Genomic DNA, 20757 nt, shown 5'->3' on the forward strand with positions numbered 1-20757 from the left:
CGCTCACTCCATCCGTGACAAATTGGCGTAGTCAGCAGGATGGCAAGTAGTATCACCGATTATTTACGGAGGCATGGAGTGAATCCCAGTCCCAAATTCTCAGCAGAATGGACTCGTGACAATTGGCATAATTGGGAAGCCATTGAAGAACACCTAAAAGTAACTAGAGGCCACACAAAAGATGGAAAAGGGAAAGGAGTTATCTGCAAGATGCTAGGTGCCTGTTTAGAAGCTGCACATCAGGAAAGAGACAACAGAAATAAAAAGGAGCAGGACCTAGAGAAAGAAATAGAAGGCAGAAAGGCAACTGAGATGTTACTATCTTTAAAAATTGAACAACTGCAGAAACAGCTACAGGAGGAAAAGGAAAAAAGACAAAAGTTGGGAGAAAAGGTCGAGATGATGCTTTTACAGGCTCCCTGCCCCCCCGACATCGTACAAATTAGAAAACTAATAGTATCCCCTGAAGATTGGGATGGAGACATCTGGGGTGATCCCGATGATAGCGAGCCAGAAGATGACGACCCTTTGTTCCCCGCAAATCCTCCTGAATATGAAGCCAGACCCATTGTTAAAACAGAAAGAACTGTGGGTCCTCGGGGTGGTCATCCGCAACATACTACGCGAACCATCCCCTGGGATCCGTTGCAACTGACAAATTTGCAAGAGAGATACAGCAGAAAACCAGGTGAAACTGAAACAGAATACTTGTGGCGAGTATGCCTCAGTGGCGGTGACCGAATAATGTTGAGTGAGGACGAAGCAAGCGGCTATTGGGGTCCAGGAGTTTTCTTAAATTTAGGACCCGACCCGACAAATACACCTCATTCTATCACCAGCCGAGTAGCTTATTGGGCTGGAGGAATAGACACCATGGAGCGAGGTGAACCCTCCATAATTCCCATTAAATCTTTAAGTGAGCTCTCTACAGCCGTCACAAAAGCCGCCTGTATACAAGCCATGCACAAACGAGGGTCCCATGATGTCCCACTGTCTGCTACAGTAGATTTCGCAATGTTAAAACCACTGATTAGAGGAGCCCCCGCAATTCTTAAATCCCATTTAGTTGCAAAACGAGATGAGATCAAGAAAGACACAGAACACAATGAGGGACTAGGTGACAACGCTCAAACTGCCCGCAAGCAGCTCCCTACCTGGGCAGATTTGATGCACGGCATTGTGAACTACAGCCGTGAGATGGGCTGGGACGATGCACCAGCTGAAAAACAAAACCTGAAGCCCCGGGGAGGAGATCACAAAGTAAGACCCATAAAACGGGAAACAGAAACGAGATCGAAGGGAAACAAATTTAAAAAGCCCCAAACAGAATCTCGAGAACAAAGGAATGAATTGTGGAGGAATGCATTAGCTTTAGGCATTCCCAGAGCTGCGATTCAAGGTCAGCCTACTGGCATTATTTTAAGTCTAATTGAAGCATTCCAGAAACGAGATAACGGTGAAAGGAAGGACCGTATTTCAACTCCTCCTGCGCCAGACCCCAGAAGGGGAGATAACCGCTTCCTCTCCCTTAGGGAGGAACTGCAGGGCATGAAGTCAAAAAACGAGTAGTGTCCGGAAGGCAATTGGGCCTGCCTGTCCGGAAAGTGGAGGCTTATCAGTGGATAAATGATAACGGCCCATACATTTTAATTCCAGTTGGTCCTCAAAGACAATTGGTAAAGTTTTTAATAGATACGGGAGCACAAATTTCACTATTAACACAACAAGATGCCGAGAAGCTGGGTGTACGACCCAGACGGCAAAGAGTTAAAATTACCGGCGTGAACGGAGTGAGTGTGCAGTGCCAAACTGCCAAGGTCAACTTATGGCTCCCGGGCGAGAAGCGCGTGTCGAGTACTCGCTTTGCAATTAAAGATCACCATGAAAATATTTTAGGTTTCGATGTTTTAAAGGGACGAACCTGGCGCCTGCCGAACGGCAGCGTGTGGTCCTTCGGCTCAAACATCGATCCCAACCCCAGCAGAAACCGAGAGGCTGCAGTGCGGGCACTGCGCGCAGCCCCTGCGCTCCCCGAGTCACAAATCACTAACGTACCGCAATATCCCCTTTCTGCTGCGGCACGAAATGGAATTTCTGAAGTCATAGCTGATTTGGAGAAACGACAAATTATCTCCAGAACCCTCTCCCCATATAACTCACCTGTCTGGCCCGTCCGGAAACCAGACGGGAGGTGGCGTTTAACTGTCGATTATCGGCGCCTGAACGCCAATACAGCCCCGCTCACAGCTGCTGTGCCAAACATTGCCAACTTAACAGCTACTTTGCAAGCAGCTGCACCCCCATGGATGGCAGCGCTAGATGTAAAGGATATGTTCTTTATGGTTCCCTTAAAGGAGGAAGATAAAGAGAAGTTTGCTTTCACTTGGGAGGGAATACAATACACCTTTAACAGACTCCCACAGGGGTATAGACATTCACCCACGATTGCTCATGCTGCGCTTGCTGAACTTTTACAGACAGTCTCACTCCCCCAAGAAGTGAAACTGTACCAATATATAGATGATATTCTGATTGGAGGAACTTCCCCTGAAAAGGTTGGGGAAGCAGCAGCAGCAGTATGGCAAGCACTAAATAAAGCAGAAATTGAGATTCCACCTGGAAAATGTCAGGGACCAAGTAAAGAAGTAAAATTTTTAGGTACTTGGTGGATAGCAGGCAGTGCAGTGATTCCTCCAGATACCTTAAGAAAAATCGAAGAGCTGCAAATGCCCCAATCAAGGAAGGAGTTACAACAATTAATGGGAACTTTAGGATATTGGAGGAAACATGTGCCTGGATTTTCTATCATTTCCCGTCCCTTATACTCACTCTTACGGAAAGGCAAACCCTGGGAGTGGAAATTAGAACATAAAGAGGCAGTCAAAACTCTAACCGAAGAGTTAAAAACATATCAGTCACTGGGACCAGTACACCCCCGCGACCCTATTATAGCCGAATGGGGTTTTGGCCCGATGGGCCAAAAAGACCCTTATTGTTTAGCTCAACCGCATTTAAAGAAACAGAACAACGATACTCTGAATGGGAAAAGGGACTTTTATCTTTAGTCCGAGCAGTTAAACAAGTTGAAAAAATACATCAGGGACAACCTGTGCAAAGTAGAGGACCATTTAATTTACTAGAAGCAATCCTAAAGGGGACTGCTCCCCCAGAAGGAGTTGCACAAAAACCCACTGTCCGAAAATGGTATGCCTACCTAACAGGAGTTGCAGAAAATATGCAACTAACTGAAGGACACACTAAGGTTTCCAAATTGCAGATGCCCATAAACACAGACCCTTTAGCATTACAACAACCCTTTAAACCTTCACCCATTCTGGATGCACCACCCCTCACTGAGGGTACAGCAACAGAAAACATTTGGTTTACAGATGCTTCAGCAAAAAGGGTAAATGGCAATATAAGGCTGTTGCATTAGATATTACCACTGGCAAACAAGTAGTAGAAGAAGGTGAAGGCAGTGCACAAGTAGGAGAAATAAGAGCAGTTGTTTTGGCAGCACAGAATGGAGCAAAAATCATATATGTAGACTCTTATGCTGTGTGGGCTGGTGCCACACAGTGGCTCTGTCAATGGGAAACCTTGAATTGGGAAGTAAATAGATCCCCAGTTTGGAGAAACAAAGATTGGCAATTATTACTTGATATAGCCAGGAAAACACCTTTCAAGATGGGATGGGTAAAAGCTCATGCTAAGGATAATCAACCAGCCACACAGTGGAATCAAAAGGTAGATGAGCTAACTAAAATTAGGAAAATCACCTTAAATCCTGAGTGGTATCGATTGGGAGAATGGTTACATCAAAGTCTAGGCCACACAGGTAAAGAAGCACTTTACTTTGCTGCACAGAGTAAAGGCTGGCCTATAAATAGAAAAACTTGTGAAACTATTCTTACAGAATGTCCTCAGTGTAGACTGAAATTACAAGCAGATCATCCTGCTAAAGCACCACCTTTACATATCAATGAAGGGAAAGCTTTATGGTCTACATGGCAAATCGATTATATCGGACCATTCAAATCCTCTGCAGGATATCGATACATCCTTACAGGAGTGGAAGTAGTCTCCGGCTTGCTTATGGCGACTAAATGTCGGAAAGCCGATGGGCGAAATACAGCGCGAGGGCTATCAGTTTGGTTCTCAAATCTACCTACTCCTGATGTTATCCAGAGTGATAATGGCTCACACTTTTCGTGTAAGGAAGTGCAAGATTGGGCAAAACAAGAGGGAATTAGATGGGTATTCCACACCCCATACTACCCTCAATCAAATGGGATGGTAGAAAGAGCTAATGGCTTGTTGAAAAGGAATCTCAAACCACAGGAAGCTCAATGGGATACGAGACTTCCCAAAGTACTCCATCAATTAAATAATCGATATGGGCCTACTGGAAGCCCTGTAAGCCGAGCATTCTTTGTAAAAACTGAGCTTAGCACTCCACCTACTAGGAAAAGAGAATATCCAATGACATTACAGCCAGGACAGCCTGTGATGGTCAAGTTACCATCCATCGGTACTGTGCCTATGACTTTAACTAAACCTCGTGGCCCACTTGCCTGGGAAGCTACTGATAGCAGTGGTGCAAAACACAGAATTAGTTCACGATGGATTTTTCCTTCTTCTTAATGGGGTAACCTGTTCGGACTCTCCCCACCAAAACAAATCTCTATTTTCTCTTACAGCACCCCACAGGATGGCAGACGGAAATGCTGTGTTCATGTTACTATTCCAAACCCTAACAATGCTGCTTTTCTTAGCCTATGGTCAAAGAACCCTAGAATGGCCATGGTCCCAAGCTCGTGTTAAGTACACTGGAAGTATGGGAATACACTCTAGTAAGGGAGATTTAAAGCTTTCCACCGTGGTCATGCATGGAACTGAAACATACTTAGAAAACGAATGGACCTGGGATAAAGATGAAGCTGATGATAAAGTTCCCCGACTCCGAGGAACGGCAGGGAAAGAAATTAAAATAGGATGCCGGATGATCAATGGGTCTACCCATGAGAAGGCATCTCAGATTTCTGTGTACAACATTACATCAAAGCCAATAGCCAAAGATACGAAACTTTGCGCCTTTGAAAGACTGGACTGTTGGTACAATTTTACCTTAGTACAACCTGTTTTTGTAGTCTGCCTCTGGGCTCACCATCGTGTGGGATTATCCTTTAAATTTAAAATAGACATTATTGAGCCTAGCACAACATCCGCCCTGACTGTAGAGGATGAGAAAATTCTATCCCCACAGATTTCTGAAGTTGGACCATATGTGATCAAAAATACAGGCCAACAACAAGTGTTATTTAATCCATCATGGTCTCTTAAACAAGTAGAACTACTGATGCAAATTAATATGTCTGCAATCAAACCGACCTGTTCACCATTCCTAGGTACGTCCTATGCAGGATGGTTGGCATGGTTACATGGGCGAACCCTCACCTCTCCAAGACGAACAAGGAGAGATGTGACCGGTATCATAGGGACAGGATTGGGAGTCTTAAATAGTATCGATGCCGAAGTACTCGTAAACAAACTGAGCGCAACAACAAGCGATTTAAACAAATTAGAACACCCATTACGGTCTTCTCTATTAGCATTGGGAACTAACCAATGGCTCTTATCTGATATATTACCTCAGTGGAAAAGAATTAATGAAAGAGACCACCAACTGATTGTGGATGCACTTGGTGTAGCCCAGACCAATGTTTCTCTAGCTCTTAGTTGTATCCAAGCTCAACTGTGGATGCAATCTATGGTAGCAGCAATTATAAGAGAAGGTGAAGAGGGCACCTTACCCACTGAAATTCGAAAGGTAATTTGGGATAATGCAACTAAATTTGAGAAAGAATTCCAGTCCTGGTGGTATTTAGTCAATTTCACTTATGACCCCATTAGCAATAAGGCCACAGCTTTTGTCTTAACAATACACAATGCTTCGGTATACACCATATACCCAATCATTGCGTTGGGATTAAATCACAATGGAACTGTACTCTATCCATTAGAACATAGAGTATGGGCCCACCGAAATGGAAACAAATGGCAAACTGTTGATGTTAATGCATGCGTTGTACGGGAACAACAAGGATTTATTTGTGAGAGTAACACCCTCAAAGCCCAAGACATCTGTCTTGACACTGAACAAAACGTTTGTCATTTTGAAATACGACCTGATGAAGCCCCTGAAACTTGTGTATATTGGAAAAGGATGTGTTTGTATGAGAACCCTTTGTGATTTTATATTTGTAGATAACGTTACTGTAGATACAAGCAATTGCTCAAATATTTGTGTTTGTAACTTTACTAAAATCGTGGGATGTGACTTCAATTATTCAGCTCCTGTTACGTCTTATCAACTGTTACAATCTAACTATACACTGAGTCGAGATTTATTGCCTACCCCCATCGGAATGAATCTTACATTGGTGAAGAAACTACTACAACACGATGACCTGTGTCAACTGCTGGAACGCATCCGAAACAATGGACACAAAACTCTGATCACCGTTCATCATGATGCAGAAGAGATACACCATGTCTTGGAAAGAGTGAAGAAGGATGGAGAACACCATTGGTGGGAAACTCTTCTTGGATGGTCACCAACAGCCACGGGAGTGTTTAATCTTATGCTTCACCCAGTTGTCATTTTACTAACTCTAACATTAGTGTGTCTATTGCTTATAATTATATTGTATATAAAGGTTTGGCACATGATAAAGCAAATAATCCAACTTCAACCACCCAAAACATACAAATTAACGCATAACAACTAGCAATGCTTCACTGTCTACTTACCATGGATCTATAAGCGCACAAACTATCAATATACTATTTATGGCACAGAGGCAAGAGGTGACCGTACCACCACTCTGTGAAGGTAAGATGAATTGACTATAGTCACGGGGTGGAGTGTGGCGGTGTGCTCCCCCCCCCGCCTCCCGCTCCCTGCACAAGCAGTAACCATCAGTGGGAGTCATCCTGATAGCTGCATCCAGCTTATGCTGGACCTTGAGGATGAATAGCAACAAAGTAGCCAAGGGCTGCCTGAAGCAGGGATCTAAACCTCTTGCTGATATGCAAATATGACCATAAGTCAATCATCTTACTCCTTAAATAGTGGACAGCCCAGGGCCCTTTGAGCTCTCCTGCACGGCAGCGGGCTGCACGCCAGGATCTCCCCTTGAGCAGGGACGCCTCTCAAGGTTACTCCTCGAGGTTGAGAGATTCCTTGCCGCAACAGATCCTCGGTAAGTGACTAATAGCATGCTAAACTTTGAAATCTTAGCTAAGTGATATAAAGGATTGATTGTGCACATATATAATCCTTTAGACATAAACCGTTGACCAAGTCTGGGACTAGGACTGGATCTAGCCGCACCTAGACTCCTCTCTGAGAAGGAGTTTAGAAAGCAAGGGGATCCTTTCCGAACCTCATGACTCAACGGGAGGGTCTCCCTGACAGTTTTTGTCTGACCCTGTCCTCTATGCAGTAAATAATCAAGTGTACCTCGCCATCGAATCTTGTTAAAACACTGTCGCATTGAACTTTGTTAACTCCCTATTCTATATCAATAAACTATATTTTTACTTCTCTCTAACGAGTGAAGTGCACGCTCACTCCATCCGTGACAGGAGTCTACATAGTGTTACACATTTAAATGTAGGATGTACACTGAAACATACCTCCTCAAAAACAGTTGCTTTGTTAACTTTTTCTCTGGCAATATTGCAGATTTTTAGGATCCCCAGAGCAAAAGCCTTCATAGCAGGATCTACTATGAAGTCTGGATTATGAATATAAAGGCAAGTGAATACAGTCTGTGCCAAGGAATGTCCCTCTAACCATGTTATCTAGGAAAAAGAAAATTAAACGCTTTACTTATGAGAGTCAATTTTTCATTTTCATATCCCCATTCTTTTTCCATCTTATCCTGCTTCAGTGAGTCTTTAAGGAAGTCTGTATCATGGCAACATTCCATCTATGGAAAAGGGCCAAAGGTCTCTCGCCCTTTAACTGTTCTACATTTGCTGGCTGTGGAGGTCAGTAAGTTACTAAATCCTAAACACTATCAAATTCACTTTGAGTAAGCCTCCTCCACAAAGTTCAGCTCCAATTTTTGTGGCATAGACGTGACATTAAGTTAACAGACCATCAGATCTGTAAACTTCCTCTATAGAAATAAAGAATCAAAAATGCATGTGGCTATGAAACAGTTCAGCAATATTCTGCATGTTCTTTTCTACAAGTTCATAGCTTCTTGTAGTGGTTATGCCCAGCTGGCAACTAAGCACCACGCAGTCACTTGCTCATTCCCCCCCGGTGCGATGGCGGAGAGAATCGGAAGAGCAAAAGTAAGAAAACTCATGGGCTGAGATAAGAACAGTTTAATAATTGGAACAAAATAATAATAATAATAATAATGAATTGTAATGAGAAGGAAAACAACAACGAGAGAGAGAGAGAGGAACAAAACCCAAGGGAGGAAAAAAAAGTGATACAACCGCTCACCACCCACTGACCGACGCCCAGACAGTCCCCGAGCAGCGATCGCTACCCCCTGGCCAACTCCCCCCAGTTTATATACTGAGCATGACGTCATATGGTATGGAATAGCCCTTTGGCCAGTTTGGATCAACTATCCTGGCTGTGCCCCCTCCCAGCTTCTTGTGCACCTGGCAGAGCATGGGAAGCTGAAAAGCCCTTGACTAGTGTAAACACCACTTAGCAACAACTAAAACATCAGTGTGTTATCAACATTATTCTCATACTAAAATCCAAAACACAGCCCTATACCAACTACTAGGAAGAAAATTAACTCTATCCCAGCCAAAACCAGGACAGTATCCACCCCTTATTCTATACCATCTATGTCATGCCCAGGTCCTACCCTTTCTAATACATTCCAATTAATCACCACCACTTTTCCTGTCTCTTGATATATACACACAGCTATCATTCCCTTGGTCTATGGGCCATCCCTCTAAAATGTCCACTGAGTTCATTTAGTCCATGACTTTGGGCTCCATCTGTCATAACAGCCCTTCAGGGCAGGAGAGAGGGTGTGTGGTGTTGGATTGTTGCATGCTGAAGCCAGTTCTGGTTCCATCACTGCTGCACTTTGCTTGCTTTCATCAAAGTTCATTCTTCATTAATCTGGGTGATTCTTACTGAAATACTGTTGATATGGCATATAGCCACCATAAAAGAGATGACATACAGTATTATATAGCAGTTAACATCATACCATTTAGTTCATTGGCTATTCTCACCCAAAATCAAATCCCCTTGAGGTACACAGCGGACTTCCCCATCCTTTCGCCTTACTCACCAAGTGCACCCAGGTCCTTGAGCAAAGGCAATCCCACGAATGGGCTTGCCTTTGCCAGAGGCAGGAGTAACCCAGACTGTCTTCCCCAGCATGTTTTTTATGTGTACTGCAGGGACCTTATCCCCTTCTACAGTGCGTAAAAGTTTTGATTGGGCAGGGCCAGCTCGATTGGCAGATCCCCTAGTGTTGACCAACCAGGTGGCCTTTGCTAAATGTGTATCCCAATGTTTGAATGTCCCAGCACCCATTGCTCGCAGTGTAGTCTTTAACAGCCCATTGTATCGTTTGATTTTCCCGGAGGCTGGTGCATGATAGGGGATGTGATATACCCACTCAATGCCATGCTCTTTGGCCCAGGTGTCTATGAGGTTGTTTCGAAAATGAGTCCCGTTGTCTGACTCAATTCTTTCTGGGGTTCCATGTCGCCATAGGACTTGCTTTTCAAGGCCCAGGATAGTGTTCTGGGCGGTGGCATTGGGGCACGGGATATGTTTCCAGCCATCCGGTGGTTGCTTCCACCATTGTAAGCACATAGCGCTTGCCTTGGCGGGTTTGTGGGAGTGTGATATAATCGATCTGCCAGGCCTCCCCATATTTATATTTCAGCCATCGCCCTCCATACCACAGAGGCTTTAACAGCTTGGCTTGTTTGATTGCAGCGCATGTTTCACATTCATGGGTAACCTGTGCAATAGTGTCCATGGTCAAGTCCACCCCTCGATCACGAGCCCATCTCTATGTTGCATCTCTTCCTTGATGGCCTGAGGGGTCATGGGCCCACAGAGGTATAAAGAATTCACCCTTATGTTGCCAGTCCAGATCCACCTGAGCTACTTCAATCTTAGCAGGCTGATCCACCTGCTGGTTGTTTTGATGTTCCTCAGTGGCCTGACTCTTGGGTATGTGAGCATCTGCATGACATACTTTGACAAGCAGGTTCTGTACCTGGGCAGCAATATCTTGCCACAATGTGGCAGCCCAGGTTTACCTCTGCGCTGCCAAGTGCTCTGTTTCCATTGCTGTAACCACCCCCACAGGGCATTTGCCACCATCCATGAATCATTATAGAGATAGAGCACTGGCCACTTTTCTCATTCAGCAATATCTAAAGCCAGCTGGATGGCCTTTACTTCTGCAAATTGGCTCAATTCCTTGTCTCCTTCAGCAGTTTCTACAACTTGTCGTATAGGACTCCATACAGCAGCCTTCCATCTCCGATGCTTTCCTACAATACGACAGGACCCATCAGTGAACAGGGCATATTGCTTCTCATTTTCTGGTAGTTTATTGTACAGTGGGGCCTCCTCAGCACGCATCACCTCCTCCTCTGGTGATATTCCAAAATCTTTGCCTTCTGGCCAGTCCATAATTACTTCCAAGATCCCTGGGCGATTGGGGTTTCCTATTCGAGCCCGTTGTGTGATCAATGCAACCCACTTACTCCACGTAGCATCAGTTGCATGATGTGTGGAGGGGACCGTCCCTTTGAACATCCAGCCCTGCACCGGCAGCCGGGGTGCCAGGAGGAGCTGTGCTTCAGTACCAACCATTTCCAAAGCAGCTCAAACCCCTTCATATGCTGCCAATATCTCTTTTTCAGTTGGAGTATAGCAGGCCTCAGATCCTTTGTATCCCCGACTCCAAAACCCTAGGGGTCGACCTCGAGTCTCCCCTGGTGCTTTCTGCCAGAGGCTCCAGGTAGGGCCATTCTCCCCGGCTGTGGTGTAGAGCACATTTTTTACATCTGGCCCTGCCTGGACTGGCCCAAGGGCTACTGCATGAACTATCTCCCGTTTAATTTGTTCAAAGGCTTGTCGTTGCTCAGGGCCCCATTTGAAATCGTTCTTCTTCTGGGTCACTTGGCAGAGAGGGCTTACGATCAGCCTGTAATTTGGAATATGCATTCTCCAAAAACCCACAATGCCTAAGAAAGCTTGTGTTTCCTTTTTGCTAGTTGGTGGAGACATGGCTGTTATTTTGTTAATCACATCCATTGGGATCTGACGACGTCCATCTTGCCATCTTATTCCTAAAATCTGCATCTCCTGTGCAGGTCCCTTGACCTTACTTGGTTTTATGGCAAAGCCGGCTTTCAGGAGGGTCTGGACTATTTTCTTCCCTTTCTCAAAAACTTCTTCTGCTGCATTGCCCCATACGATGATGTCATCAATGTATTGCAGATGTTCTGGAGCTTCGCCCTGTTCCAGTGCCGTCTGGATCAGTCCATGGCAAATGGTAGGGCTGTGTTTCCACCCCTGGGGCAATCGATTCCAGGTGTACTGAACGCCCCTCCAAGTGAAAGCAAACTGTGGCCTGCACTCTGCTGCCAAAGGGATTGAGAAGAACGCATTAGCGATATCACTTGTAGCATACCATTTGGCTGCTTTTGACTCCAGTTCGTATTGAAGTTCCAGCACGTCCGGCACGGCAGCACTCAGCGGCGGCGTGACTTCATTCAGGCCACGATAGTCTACTGTTAGTCTCCACTCGTCTCCATTAGACTTTTGCACTGGCCATATAGGACTGTTAAAAGGTGAACGAGTCTTACTGATCACTCCTTGGCTCTCCAGTCGACGAATCAGCTTATGGATGGGAATCAGGGAGTCTCGGTTGGTACAACATTGCCTCTGGTGCACTGTTGTGGTAGCAATTGGCACCTGTTGTTCTTCGACCCTCAGCAACCCCACAACAAAAGGGTCCTCTGAGAGACCAGGCAAGGTGGACAGCTGTTTAATTTCCTGCAAGGTAGCTGAAAAGCTGAAAAGCTGAAAAGTCCTTGACCAGTGTAAACACCGCTTAGCTACAGCCAAAACATCAGGGTGTTATCAATATTATTCTCATACTAAAATCCAAAACACAGCACTATACCAGCTCCTAGGAAGAAAATTAACTCTATCCCACCCTAAACCAGGACACTTCTTTTCACAATCCCCTCTATTACTGTCATGCTGTTATGAACTACAGGGAAAGTTTCAGTAATTTAAAACATGGTTTCCATCTTGAAATATCATGAAACACAGAAGGATCAGATTTTTGAAGTGACCAGTCAAAAAACCCAAAAAACCACAGAAAACCAAACCAACATAATTCCTCTTCTTCCCTCTAAAATATACCATATGAAACATACAGTGACCTTTATATGGCTTTTTGCGAATAAACTAAATGATGTTTTACAAATTGAAGTAAATTTTATGGATATCATGTTAAAGAGTATCTGAACATATTTCATATCATTTACTGAGGAAATTAAGATACATAGCAAAAGAAACCAAAACAAAAAAAAACAAAAACAAAAAACACCCCATAAAGCACCACAATTTGCAAATAACTGACAATTTAGCTATTTCCTTTCTAAATGTATTTAGTTATTTCCTTTCTTCAAAATGTCCCTGCAAGCTCCAAGTGAAGATTGGCTGCACAAAAATGAGAAATGGATTGCTATAGGTTACTATGCACTCGCTTTCCCACACAGATAAACCCTAATATACAAAAGGCAATCAGGTATCATACACAAAAAACCATCCTATAACCTTTTTACATTGTTCAAAAATGCTACCATTTTTCCCATGATGATTTCATAGAATTAAAAAAAAACAAAACAAACTCAAAATTACAGCATCTTATCATATCCTATAAATGCAAATTAAAATATGAAGTATGTATTTTCTGTGGATTATTTCTGAGTGGATCATTTTTCCTTGAGGGGTGGGGTTTTTTGGTTTTGGTTGGGGATTTTTGTGGTTGTATTTTTTTTTAACTGGATTAAGGGACAACATTTTGAAAGCATAAACATTCAACCTTAAGAGCAGTGAAATTCTTACCAAACAACAAAAACAGGTATCCATTATTTCTATCAGCTCAGGTGAAGTGAGATCCTTTATTTTAATGGTGCCATCCTTACAAAAGAAAGAAACTAACATGGAAGAAGGCTATAGGCAAAATGCCAATTATTATTTGTATAGCAAAGAAGGAAGTTAAAGTTTGATTTAAGACTTCAGAACATTTGTACAGGATTAGCTTTATTGATAAGGTTTGTTATCTGTCTCAAGAATACTGAAAAAGTTTGCTTTTGCATTGTGGTGCTGAACATTGACCAAAACAGGACTATTCAAAGAGAAACTTTTATAGGCTACTCATAAATCAGAAATTGTATTCTAGAGTTAAAACAAGTTAAACTGGAAAAAGTTAAAAATCACAAAACAACATATATAGTCATAATAACTACCAAACATTAAATAACACATAGGTCCTATTCTTTAAAGGCAACTTTTTACAATGCAGACACTTGTACAGAGTTTTACTGCCTTCAAGGTCAGGACCAAGAAGGCAGCTACCCTACTTTAATAGTATTTCCTCAACTGTCCTGGTTTCAGCTGGGATAGAGTTAATTTTCTTCCTAGTAGCTGGTATAGTGCTGTGTTTTGGATTTAGGATGAGAACAATATTGATAACACACTGATGTTTTGGCTGTAGCTAAGCGGTGTTTACACTGGTCAAGGATTCTTTCCCCCTTCAGCTTCCCCTGCTCTGCCAGGTGCACAAGAAGCTGGGAGGGGGCACAGCCAGGATAGTTGATCCAAACTGGCCAAAGGGCTACTCCATACCATAGGATGTCATGCCCAGTATATAAACTGGGGGGGAGTTGGCTGGGGGGCAGTGATCGCTGCTCGGGGACTGGCTGGGAGTCGGTAGGTGGGTGGTGAGCAGCTGTATCACTGTTTTTTTTCCTGTGGGTTTTGTTCCTCTCTCACTCTCTTGTTGTTTTCCTTCTCAGGACAATTTCTTCTTCTTCTTCTTCTTCTTCTTCTTCTTCTTATTATTATTATTATTATTATTATTATTGTTATTATTATTATTATTGTTATTATTATTTTGTGTGTTCCAGTTATTAAACTGTTCTTATCTCAGTCCACGAGTTTTCTCACTTTTGCTCTTCAGATTCTCTCCCCCATCCCACCGGGGGGAGGAGGGTGAGCCAGCGGCTGTGTGGTGTTTAGTTGCTGACTGGGGCTAAACCACAACAGTCCTTTTTGGCACGGAAGGGTTTGAGATAATGACAGATTAACCAGAGCATGTTAAGGAATTTAGATCTGTTAGTAGTTGTGGGCCATGATACTGATTCATGTGTTCTCGATATTGGTTTACCTGATCTGCACCATGCTCATTTTTTTGCTGTACATGTTAAAGATCGGTGATGGTTTTTGCAGTTTGCTGTGCTCTGCAGTGATTAGTGATGTTTTGCCTGTGAGATTTGTTATTAAAACAGTGACCTTGGGTGTATTTTGGTATCTAAGTGCAGTACTGAAACCGTTACTGTATGTCGGGTACCACCTCATGGAGACAATTAGCAATTATACCTCTTCCTCTGAGAGGTTTTTTATGGAGGAAATGCAGAGTGGCACCTTCGCTACTTTTTTCTACAATGTTTCCTCCTTCATTACAATAACTTCTCAGTATCTTGAACATCCTTGGGTAGTTAAGATACATCTATTGGTATTGCTTGGGAATATTGTTTTGGTTTTGTCTAAGGTTAGTAAGCAATTTAAGAATATCATCCACAGACCTGCCCCAAGGCCGGATAGTTATGAGTGGCAGGGTGTGTGGGATAGCATGGGCAAATGCCTAGGATGGTGGGCACCTCCAGTGTTTTGGAACTTCACCCCTGAACAAGTGCAGGATCCTGAAAAATTAGTAGAATATTTGGAAAAAGTATGTTGTCACCCTGGCAATTCTAAGGAGATACAAACCACTGCAATGTGCTGGGGCCTGGCCTACGCCTACTGAGCCCTGCCCAACACTATTCAGAACCCTCAAGGATCTGGTGACAAAACAACAGACTCTGCAGCTGCTCCAGCCCCTCCTGCAACAGGCACTGCGGCCGCTCCGGTCCCCACTGCGACAGATAATGCGGTTCAACCAGGAAACCAACCCGTGTCAGTATCAGTCACCCCTATCCACAAGAAGAAATCTTGGAAGCGAAGGTCAGCTCGTTTAGAAAGGGAAGATGAAAGAGCAGGGCCATCACAAGGAGAGGAAGAGGAAGAACTCATGGATGAGATGGAAACCACTTGATCCCTATCCCTGAGTGAGCTGCGAGATATGCGAAAAGATTTCAGCCGTTGTCCAGGCGAGCACATTGTCACCTGGCTGCTCCGATGCTGGGATAGCGGGGCCAGTAGCCTGGAATTAGAGGGTAAGGAAGCCAAGCAGCTGGGATCCCTTTCTAGGGAAGGGGGCACTGACAAAGCGATTGGAAAAGGGGCACAAGTCCTCAGCCTCTGGAGGCAACTCCTGTCAGCTATGAAGGAAAGATATCCTTTTCAAGGAAGATGTTGTATATCGCCCAGGCAAATGGACCACCATGGAGAGAGGTACCCAGTACCTGAGGGAATTAGCTGTGCTGGAGGTGATTTATGGTGACCTGAACAACGAGCAGTTATCCAAAGGTCCAGATGAGGTCCAGTGCACACGACCCATGTGGTGGAAGTTGGTACGGAACACACCATCATCGTGTGCCAACTCATTGGCAATACTGAACTGGAAAGACAGAGAGGGTCCAACAGCGGATGAAGAAGCTAGCCAGCTCCAGGAATACAAAGAAAGTATCTCTTCGTCCCTTGTCTCAGCTGTGGAGAAATTGTCCCGATAGGTCCAGTGACTCGAAGAAGATAGGTCCTACTCCCCACCTGTACAGACAGGTATCTCAGCAGCTATTAGGAGTCAGCATTCTTCTGCTCAAGGGAGAGGATATAGAGGGTACACACCACGGGGCACCCTATGGTTTTACCTGTGTGACCACGGAGAGGACATGAGGAAGTGGGATGGAAAACCTACCTCGACCCTAGGAGCACGGGTACGTGAGTTGCAAGGAAAAACAATCACCAAAGGGGGTTCTTCCAGGAAAATTGCTGCTCTGGTTTCCAGTGGACACTTCCCCAGACAGAGTAAAAGGGCTGATCTTACTCCTGATTTTAATGAAGGAGCTCCTGGCTCATATGTACAAGAAATGGGCAATGAATACTATGACCAGGACTAGAGGGGGTCCTGCCTCCAGCCAGGTGGAGGAAAGGGACAACCGGGTTTACTGGACTGTGTGGATCTGATGGCCTGGCACATCAGACCCCCAGGAGTATAAAGCTCTAGTAGACACCGGTGCACAGTGTCCCCTAATGCCATCAAGCTATACAGGGGCAGAACCCATCTGTATTTCTGGAGTGACAGGGGGATCCCAACAGCTGACTGTATTGGAGGCCAAAGTGAGCCTAACTGGGAATGAGTGGCAAAAGCACCCCATTGTGACTGGCCCAGAGGCTCCGTGCATCCTTGGCATAGACTACCTCAGGAGAGGGTATTTCAAGGACCCAAAGGGTACCGGTGGGCTTTTGGTATAGCTGCCTTGGAGAAGGAGGAAATTAAACAGCTGTCCACCTTGCCTGGTCTCTCAGAGGACCCTTCTGTTGTGGGGTTGCTGAGGGTCGAAGAACAACGGGTGCCAATTGCTACCACAACAGTGCACCAGAGGCAATATCGTACCAACCGAGACCTTCCTGTCTGTTATTCCAGCAGTTGTAAGGGTTTTAAAATTACCAAACAATAGCTTCTGAATGGCCTGAAATGCAGGACAGTAGTTTTCAGGCTCCTTTAAGCAGACATCTAACTTTTTTTTTCAGGGGAGGTGTTTATTGAAAGGTTTGTTTTCCTCATTATTTTTTCATGGAGCCTTTACTGGTACTTCATGGGTATACAAGCCCTATATCATTAATTTAAGGGAATCCTTTGGTGCTATATGGAAATTGTGTTTATCATTGTTTTCCTGGTTTCGGCTGGGATAGAGTTACTTTTCTTCCTAGTAGCTGGTATAGTGCTGTGCTTTGGATTTTAGTATGAGAATAATATTGATAACACGCTGATGTTTTAGTTGTTGCTAAGTAATCTTTACACTGGTCAAGGACTTTTCAGCTCCCCATGCTCTGCCAGGTGCACAAGAAGCTGGGAGGGGGCACAGCCAGGATAGTTGATCCAAACTGGCCAAAGGGCTATTCCATACCATATGACGTCATGCTCAGTATATAAACTGGGGGGAGTTGGCCGGGGGGTAGCGATCGCTGCTCGGGGACTGGCTGGGCATCGGTCAGTGGGTGGTGAGTGGTTGCATGACTTTTTTTTCCCCTGGGTTTTGTTCCTCTCTCTCTCTTTTGTTGTTTTCCTTTTCATTACAGTTTATTATTATTATTATATATATGGGGTTTTTTCCTTTTTCCCGATTATTAAACTGTTCTTATGTCAACCCACGAGTTTTCTTACTTCCGATTCTCTCCTCCATCCCACCAGGAGGGGGGAGGGTGAGTGAGCAGCTGTGTGGTGCTTAGTTGCTGACTGCAGCTAAACCATGACAATTGTCTAACTTATTGTGTGTAGTAAGTTGCAGGTTTATATTTATTTTTCCCCTAACATAATCATAAAAATCAGTTTAAAAATAAAGTCACTGTCAGAGTAAACTAACACTAAGTAATATCTAATAATAATATTAAGTAGTAAAGACCCTATTTAAAGAAGAGCAACTGTTTACAAGTGACTGGAATGCATTACATCTCAGAAGCTCAGTCTTGTTTCAAAGACTAAAAATGATGTGCTGACCAATTAAATTAACAAATCATTGGGTCCTAAATGAACAAGGTTTCTGTTTAGTAGAAGAGAAGGGGAGAAATCTTTGCAAAGAGAAAAACAGAATGAAAAATATATATATTTCTATAATCTGGAAGGGGAAGCAAGGCATGGTTCTTTTGACATTCCCAAGTTTAATACAGGCAAACCCAGAATCAATTTGGTCCATTCATGTGGAGCTTGAACCAGGGTCAAACTATTGCCTAAAAGATCTCAAGAACCATATTTAGTCCTCCAAAAGATTCCAATTTTTCTTCAGAATACAAGTAGTACAACTCACCTCTACAAGCCTCTTCAAAATCCTGGGTTATATCTACCCAGCTTGTATTATTCTTTTCCATCTTGTCAGGTATACCAAGTTCCCATCCTGAATCATCATCTTCTACTGAAGCTTTCATAATCATGATATTGCACCTTTAAATCCATATCAAAGACACTGCACATTATGAATAAGTTACAGAAAGGGTTGTAATAATGAGGAGAGAAAGGGAAACAAACTTATCTGATTTCATTTAAACAGCTACTGTTAAGTACAACCAGCCCAAAAAAACTTATTCCTAAAAAAATTTTTTTAAATATTATTTTCTTATTCAGTTTTCCTACAACTAGCTTCTTGGCTATGAACCCTCAAAAGCCAAGGACAGCAAAACTTTAGCAATAGAGAGCTACTTAAAAAAAGTGCAGTCAACATGGAAATTAAACAGGAAACAACCTCAAAAAATCCTCCCTTACAACAGATGTAGATATCACAATTTTTTTTTTTTTTTGGTGGGGGGGTGTTTTACACTACATTAAAAAGAGGGAGCTATAAAACTGACCACACACAAGTCTGTTATGAGCCCAAAGCATATCAAAACAAAATTTCAAAAATGAGTACATTTCCTCCAACTTCTTCAGCATAAAGCAACACCAAGATTACCACAGCAATATTAAGCAACTTTGATCTGAAATATAGTTTTTAAGCTAACTGCACTGATTATTTCAAGCTGATTTTATGCTTTCGCAGCATGTGGAGCAGCCCTGAAGGATTTTATGCTTTGCCTTTGAGATATCAGCAACATCAACTATCATCTTATTTTTGTTGATCCTTATTTTTGAGATATCAATGAGGCCCGAGAGCTTTAAACACCTTTAATCAAAGGCCTCCATTACATTAGACCTCCCAGGCATACAGCAATTGACAAAACCAAAAGGGGAGCAGGGGGAAATCAGATTTTGAACGAGTCTAGAAGTCCCTTCACCTAAGTAATACCTTTATACATATAATAATCTGTAATGATCATCTAACTACCTGTACTTGGTATACATGGCAAGGGTTTGGTAGCGAGGGGGCTGCAGGGGTGGCCTCTGTGAGAAGAGGTCAGGGGCTGCCCTGTGCTGGACACAGAGCCAGTTTCAGCCGACTCTGCAACGGACCCGCCATAGAACAAAGCTGACCCAATCAGCGAAGGTGGTTGGTGCCTCTGAAAATATATTTAAGAAAGGACAAAAAAAGAGGAGAAGAGAAGGCTCAGGGGGCATCTCATCAATGTATACAAATTCAGGTGAATGGAGGGTGCAAAGATGACAGAGCCAGGCTCTTTTCAGTGGTGCCCAGTGGCAGGACCAGAGGCAATGGGCACAAAGTGAAACACAGGAGGTTCCATCTGAACATCAGGAAACACTTCTTTACCGTGGAAGTGACTGAGCACTGGGCACAGGTTGCCCAGAGAGGTTGTGGAGTCTCCCTCCTTGGAGATATTCAGAACTGTCTGGATGTAGTCCTGGGCAACTGGCTCTAGGTGGCCCTGCTTGACCAGGGGGGTCAGACCAGATAACATCCAGAGGTCCCTTCCAACCTCAACCATTCTGTGATTCTGTCAACAACAGTGCCTTTGTTTTTACTATACCATATCTTTCATAAGAGCAATGGGGACAGTTTATAAAGTTTTCATCTTGAAATTTATGACTGGGAATGAAGTAATCATATAAACAACAGTGATCCCCTGTATAACATCATTTCCTGTTAATACTCAGTTTATACTAAGGAAACTAGTAATCCAATACGGACACTGAATTCATTGACTCCTTTTTCATACCTGCCATCTCTGAAGAAAAATGAGAGGCATTCACAGTGTTTGAAGTTTTATGCAGCATTGATGGAAATTCCTCATGTGTGGAGAAGAGTCTTCTAATATTTGAAGTGGCTTTTTTCTGACCATCTTTATAGGTTAACCAGTGTAATTCAAACAGGTAAAACTGAAGTGCATGCAGCGTGGAAAAGCACTGTTACCCATAGAAAGGGAAGATAATTGATACAGAAAACAGGATAACTGGTGACTGTAAGTACACATGTCCCATTGGTAAAACCTATAGGAGAAAAACAGTAGCTTTCAAGCATGTATATGGAAATCACATGGAGACTATGAAGATAAAAAGGTTTAAGTGCCAGTGTCAACGCTTGTCAATCCACTGCTGCTCCAAGCAGTTTTGTTCGTTCTTGTTTCTTTGGGTGGTTGTCTGGAGAATTATTCTTTCAGTAATTTATGAAATCGCCTTTTTTCCTTTCAAATTCTTTTATAAGATTCTCTTCTAACTATGTGCTTACAATAGCTAATGGCCATGTACTGGGCTTATTTTTGTATTTAAATGATTATGTAACATTTTAGTTCTGTTTATTCCTACTGCAGTAATATAGCAACTCTTGTAATAGGAACTTCAGTTTTATTGTGAAAATGATTGTTAATATGCTATTTGAATGTTTATC

The 20757-nt window shown here is 43.4% G+C and overlaps 1 protein-coding gene across 1 annotated transcript in view; it reads right to left on the reverse strand.

The window, feature by feature from the left end:
• The window catches only part of CFAP53 (cilia and flagella associated protein 53), a 48232-nt gene extending 29817 nt beyond the window's left edge, over positions 1-18415 (reverse strand). The window contains 2 exon segments of the mRNA XM_075488784.1: positions 7702-7802; positions 18292-18415. Coding sequence (XP_075344899.1) covers positions 7702-7802; positions 18292-18415 — 225 coding nt within the window.
• Between the last annotated feature and the right edge of the window lie 2342 nt (positions 18416-20757).

This window comes from Mycteria americana (genome assembly GCF_035582795.1).
Source record: "Mycteria americana isolate JAX WOST 10 ecotype Jacksonville Zoo and Gardens chromosome Z unlocalized genomic scaffold, USCA_MyAme_1.0 Scaffold_18, whole genome shotgun sequence".
NCBI classification, from domain to species: Eukaryota; Metazoa; Chordata; class Aves; order Ciconiiformes; family Ciconiidae; genus Mycteria; species Mycteria americana.